The 6,519-nt window shown below is 55.9% G+C and overlaps 1 protein-coding gene across 1 annotated transcript in view; it reads right to left on the minus strand.

Annotated features, from left to right (window-relative positions):
• The window catches only part of smad4a (SMAD family member 4a), a 13,371-nt gene continuing 6,852 nt past the window's right edge, over positions 1-6,519 (minus strand). The window contains 5 exon segments of the mRNA XM_047044421.1: positions 1-506; positions 2,615-2,753; positions 4,247-4,378; positions 4,380-4,416; positions 4,731-4,914. Coding sequence (XP_046900377.1) covers positions 295-506; positions 2,615-2,753; positions 4,247-4,378; positions 4,380-4,416; positions 4,731-4,914 — 704 coding nt within the window. The 3' untranslated portion in view covers positions 1-294.

Genomic DNA, 6,519 nt, shown 5'->3' on the forward strand with positions numbered 1-6,519 from the left:
GGTAGAGGCTGGGTCCATGGTTTCAGGGTAGGGTAGAGGCTGGGTCCATGGTTTCGGGGTAGGGTAGAGGCTGGGTCCATGGTTTCCGGGTAGAGTAGAGGCTGGGTCCATGGTTTCAGGGTAGAGTAGAGGCTGGGTCCATGGTTTCAGGGTAGGGTAGAGGCTGGGTCCATGGTTTCAGGGTAGGGTAGAGGCTGGGTCCATGGTTTCAGGGTAGGGTAGAGGCTGGGTCCATGGTTTCAGGGTAGGGTAGAGGCTGGGTCCATGGTTTCGGGGTAAGGTAGGCTTGTCTGGCTAGTCCAGGGGCTGAGGGTCGGCGATAGGCATGGTGTGCAGCACCTCGTCCAGCAGCTGCAGGGCCCGGTGGAGGTGGATCTCGATCCAGCAGGGCGTCTCCTTGATGCTCTGTCGGGGGTAGTCTGGCCCCCAGCCCTTCACAAAGCTCATCCTCAGGATGCACAGCCTGCGCAGGTCGTCCACTCCTATCCCCGCCGCTGCAGACAGGCCTGGGGGGACGACTTGTGTTAATACTTTAGGTACAGGTGATGGAACTAAGCGTTATTTAAAACATGGTAATAAAGCCTTAGTGAGTCACTAAATCTCGTAATGAACGAGTTGTTATAAAGCTTTGCAGAAGCCTGATAATGACCGTTTAGGTGTATTGGAGCTGGGAAACATCTAGAACATGCAGGACAGGGGTTCCCTGAAGATCAGGGTTGAAGGACCCTGCTCTAGAGGGTAGGGGATGATGAGGTGGTTTGTTTCGTGTGACAGGCCAGCCCTAAACGTCTGGGACCTCGGCAAAGCAGACCCCCAAACTCCACAGCTCCACCTCACAGGAACATAATTGCTTATAGAGAAAAAAAGAAATAAATATATAGAAAACGTTCAATCGTCTGATTTAATACAGCAGCTTCTAGTCCCCCTTCTCCACAGTTCTATTAATGGAGCGGAATCCCGTCGACGACTCCAGGCACCATTGCCGTGGCAACGTCCACCATGGAATCCTTTATTTATTTTTTTACTAGATTTTTGTTGTTTGTTGACTTTTCCACATCAAGGCTTATGACTCTTCACGCCGACCGAGGCCCAGTCCCTCATTCTGTTTCCTCAGCAGGAGTACAGAGCATTCAACTTCAAGTCTCCAAGTGGTTTCCTGAAGAGAGCGAACCCACAGAGAGAGCACTTTGTCGACCCAAACACTTAGTCAGAACCCATCCCTGTAAGACAAGCAATGTGACCGAGCTGCAGTCAAGATGACTCTTCATCACAGCAAGAGCTGAGAAACTTGGGATTTTGTTTTTGTTGCAATGCCTGAATAATAATCAATAAAAAACAGAAACTGGCAGTTCCTTGCCACCAAAACACTTTTGGAACAGTCAACTTGAGATCCTTAGTTTTCTACTGTGCTTACTACATTCATTATTTCTTTATCCGCTTTGAATAGGAACATCTGCTGATTTAGTGAGACATGAATGTATTCATGAAGTATTTGCATGAAGGGAAAAATATCTTCCCAAAAGGGGGGAGTGGAGGACCAGGGTGGCACCAGACCAGAGGGGCCCGGGGGAGGGGAGACCCAGGGTGGCACCAGACCAGAGGGACCCGGGGGAGGGGAGACCCAGGGTGGCACCAGACCAGAGGGGCCCGGGGGAGGGGAGACCCAGGATAGGCCTGCTTCAGAGGAGGCAATGCATCATTCAGTGCCCGGTTCTCGATAATCAAGCCACAGGAAGACAAAGATTCCTGCCTTTATAGTGAGATGTCATAAAAGTCCCGCTGAAGGGATTGGAAGACAAACAGGTTGTCTGAGCCTTCTTCATAGAGGGGGAGTTCACACAGAGACAGAACTCAGAATTTCCTTCAGAAATCTCCAGTTCAGAAACCAGGTTCAGATGGGGGGGGGGGAGGAAGAAGATCTGAGGGTCTGTGAAGCAGGAGTCATGGGGGGGTCACCAGGAGCAGCCCTGAGCCCCAAGGCTGAGGACCTGCTGTGGGGAGACCAGGTGTGACGAAGATGAAACTCTTCTCCGGTCTCAGAGAAGGGTTTCAGAAAGAAGAAAGTGACAGCAGCGGGGGGAGGGGGGGAGGGGGGGGGGGGGAGGGGGGCGTATCTTTGTGGAGGGAAGCGCACCATGGAAGCGCAGTTGCAGAAACATAAAAACCCTTCCAGCTGGCATAAAGCACCGCCTTCCTCGGAGGTGGCGGTCACAAGAACAGACAAGGCACCTGTCACAAGGTGGCGTAGGAGGCAGACCAACTATAGAAAGAGGATGGATGAGTCATAGCTCTTAAGTACACCGATGATTATCTCTAACCACCGAAACACGGATAAATACAACTGGCGCTTCAGACCCTTGACTATCTCCTGTACCTTTAACATACTTGGAAATGTCCTGAAAAGAAAGCATTGGCTTAGTGAACCTGAGGGCGGATGCAACTCAGTGTTCAGCGCACTCGACTGGCAGATGTGAGGTAGAATATCATGAAACATGACTGGTAGGGAGGGAGGGGGGGGGGGGGGGAGGGGGGGGAGGGGGGGAGGGAGGGAGGGAGGGAGGGGGGGGGGGGGGGAGGGGGGGAGGGAGGGAGGGGGGGGAGGGAGGGTACTCACTGATGGCGGGGGCGATGCCCCCCACGGAGCCAGGCCCGGGGATGTTACCGACCACTGCTGCAGCCTGGGCGGCCACCGCGGCCTGCGCTGTGGCCGCCTGCTGCTGCATCTGCCGGTGACACTGCCTCAGGTCAAACACCTGCGCCAGGGAGGACAGAGGGGTTAGGTGAGGCAGCGGGGGTACGGCGAGGCAGGGAGGCAACCTGAGGCACAGCCATGATCCTAGATGTATGGGAAGTTTCACATTTATTTGAATGTCACAAGTACAGGAACATTTGCATCCTTTGATCCTGCTAATCTTTCAGTTTCCTAGCCGAGACCATCTATCTAAACCTAAGAGAAATAATCAAAATCTATTATAAATATGTTGAAAATGTGGGGAGGGCACTGGTAATTCTGTATTATAGAATATAAATTGAGATAAAGCTTCTAGCTTTATCTAGCTAGCTTCTTTGGGGGACCCTTTCACTCTACCCAATTGGTCTTGTACCCCAACTGTATTATTATTGTAATATTTGAAGTGGTATTGTGAATAAATCAAATAAAAAAATAAAGCGCTGAAGATATGAGCGCAAAAATTTGATTTTTGTTGCACTGTACACACGGTGCCATGTAATATTGATGGTCATGTTGCAGAAGGGTAGATCTTATGCTCCCTCCCCCCCCCCCCACCTTGGCATAGAATAGATCTTGTGCTCCCTCCCTACCTCCCCCTCCCCCCCGGTCCCCTACCTCCCCCCCCCGTCCCCCCCCTCCTACCTTGATGTCAGCTGAGGGGTAAATCTTGTGCTCCCTCCCTACCTCCCCCTCCCCCCCGGTCCCCTACCTCCCCCCCCCGTCCCCCCCCTCCTACCTTGATGTCAGCTGAGGGGTAAATCTTGTGCTCCCCTCCCTACCTCCCCCTCCCCCCCGGTCCCCTACCTCCCCCCCCCCCGTCCCCCCCCTCCTACCTTGATGTCAGCTGAGGGGTAAATCTTGTGCTCCCCTCCCTACCTCCCCCTCCCCCCCGGTCCCCTACCTCCCCCCCCCCGTCCCCCCCCTCCTACCTTGATGTCAGCTGAGGGGTAAATCTTGTGCTCCCCTCCCTACCTCCCCCTCCCCCCCGGTCCCCTACCTCCCCCCCCCCGTCCCCCCCCTCCTACCTTGATGTCAGCTGAGGGGTAAATCTTGTGCTCCCCTCCCTACCTCCCCCTCCCCCCCGGTCCCCTACCTCCCCCCCCCCGTCCCCCCCCCTCCTACCTTGATGTCAGCTGAGGGGTAAATCTTGTGCTCCCCTCCCTACCTCCCCCTCCCCCCCCCGGTCCCCTACCTCCCCCCCCCCCCGTCCCCCCCCTCCTACCTTGATGTCAGCTGAGGGGTAAATCTTGTGCTCCCCTCCCTACCTCCCCCTCCCCCCCGGTCCCCTACCTCCCCCCCCCCGTCCCCCCCCTCCTACCTTGATGTCAGCTGAGGGGTAAATCTTGTGCTCCCCTCCCTACCTCCCCCCTCCCCCCCGGTCCCCTACCTCCCCCCCCCCCGCCCCCCCCCTCCTACCTTGATGTCAGCTGAGGGGTAAATCTTGTGCTCCCCTCCCTACCTCCCCCCTCCCCCCCGGTCCCCTACCTCCCCCCCCCCCCGTCCCCCCCCTCCTACCTTGATGTCAGCTGAGGGGTAGATCTTGTGCACGGCGTCTCCAGGGGCACGGCCAGCCTCCCTGTCCAGGTAGTAGCTCTGCACGAACACGGCGTGGTCGCTAAGGCAACGCACCCACACGTCCCCCTCCCCCCTTGCACTCCAGCTGCACGCCCTTCCCGATGTGGAGCCTGCGAGGGGAAAGGTCTCTAAGTAATCAGAAGGGCCTTGAGAAAGTGAACAATGGATTGTGTTTGCTCCCTTGCAGCATCGATTGCTTCTGCTGCAAACACAGAACCGGTACGAGACCCTTTACCGGCTGAACCGTGCCACCCCTCATCATAAACCCTCCGGCGTACTTTCAACGCGCCGTTTCGGCGGGGGATGGGTGCGGAGGGGGAAGGGTGGGGAGGGGATGGGTGGGGAGGGGATGGGTGGGGAGGGGGCTGGGTGGGGAGGGGGCTGGGTGGGGAGGGGGATGGCCGTGGATCCGCAGGCTCCGTACCTGGCTCTCTCGATGTTCTCCGTGCGGTGCACGTTGCTGAGCTGGCCCAGGCAGAAGCGGTCTCCTCCTGAGGGGTCCACGTAGCCGTCCACCGTCACCACGGGGCAGCTGGAGGGCACCTTGAAGGTCTCCCCCACCTGCACGTCCATCTCAAAGTAGGCGACCGAGCACCAGTACTCAGGAGCTACAGAAGCATCAACACATGATCACACCTCCTAATCATAATTATAAAGATAATAATAGTATTTTTCATCTGCAGAGGTTTGTTCCAACCCCTTCATCTGCTGTGAACCCGACCTGTGATGCTGCGTCGATCACAGTCCCCAGCTCTGTGGCTACCTCTGTTTATACTGACATTTGCCAACTGACCCAAGTTGAACCCAGGATTTAGGTGTTTCAACACCCAACACAATTTTCTGATGTATGACTATGTTTAGCCTGTGTTCTGCACCTCTCTTTCACCAACCGTCTCTGGAGGGGACCCCTCACTGAATTGCTCCTCCCAAGGTTTCTTCCATTTGTTCTTCTCAAGTGAACAAATTTGTGAAGCCCTCAGTGTATGTGAAGCACTCTGTGACATGCTTGCATGTAAAAAAACTATTCAAATACATTTAGATGTTATTGGATTTGTGAAAGGAGTCATGCTCACCTACAGAGCCCTGGTAATGTATTTCAGAAAGCAGAGTTTTTGAGGTTCAGGGTTGACGGTTTCAGAACAGGTGGTAAAGAACTGTTCAGTCAACTCTGAGTCTAATTAACCCAGAGTAAAGCTGGCTCAGAAGGATATAAAAATACCTCATCTATGGAACACAGATAGCTTTTCAGCATGGCAACAGGTGGGAAAAAAAAGACTTTCAACTGCAATTTTTCCACAGTGCCCCAAAGGCAGGGAACAGACCCCCTAGAGGCAGGGAACAGACCCTTAGAGGCAGGGAACAGACCCCCAGAGGCAGGGAACAGACCCTTAGAGGCAGGGAACAGACCCTTAGAGGCAGGGAACAGACCCCCTAGAGGCAGGGAACAGACCCTTAGAGGCAGGGAACAGACCCCCAGAGGCAGGGAACAGACCCTTAGAGGCAGGGAACAGACCCCCTAGAGGCAGGGAACAGACCCTTAGAGGCAGGGAACAGACCCCCAGAGGCAGAGAACAGACCCCCCAGAGGCAGAGAACAGACCCCCTAGAGGCAGGGAACAGACCCCCAGAGGCAGGGAACAGACCCTTAGAGGCAGGGAACAGACCCCCAGAGGCAGGGAACAGACCCCCAGAGGCAGGGAACAGACCCTTAGAGGCAGGGAACAGACCCCCTAGAGGCAGGGAACAGACCCCCAGAGGCAGGGAACAGACCCTTAGAGGCAGGGAACAGACCCCCTAGAGGCAGGGAACAGACCCCCAGAGGCAGGGAACAGACCCTTAGAGGCAGGGAACAGACCCCCAGAGGCAGGGAACAGACCCCCTAGAGGCAGGGAACAGACCCTTAGAGGCAGGGAACAGACCCCCTAGAGGCAGGGAACAGACCCCCAGAGGCAGGGAACAGACCCTTAGAGGCAGGGAACAGACCCCCTAGAGGCAGGGAACAGACCCCCAGAGGCAGGGAACAGACCCTTAGAGGCAGGGAACAGACCCTTAGAGGCAGGGAACAGACCCCCAGAGGCAGGGAACAGACCCCCTAGAGGCAGGGAACAGACCCTTAGAGGCAGGGAACAGACCCCCTAGAGGCAGGGAACAGACCCCCAGAGGCAGGGAACAGACCCTTAGAGGCAGGGAACAGACCCCCAGAGGCAGGGAACA

Source organism: Hypomesus transpacificus, chromosome 22 (assembly GCF_021917145.1).
Source record: "Hypomesus transpacificus isolate Combined female chromosome 22, fHypTra1, whole genome shotgun sequence".
In the NCBI taxonomy this organism is placed as follows: Eukaryota; Metazoa; Chordata; class Actinopteri; order Osmeriformes; family Osmeridae; genus Hypomesus; species Hypomesus transpacificus.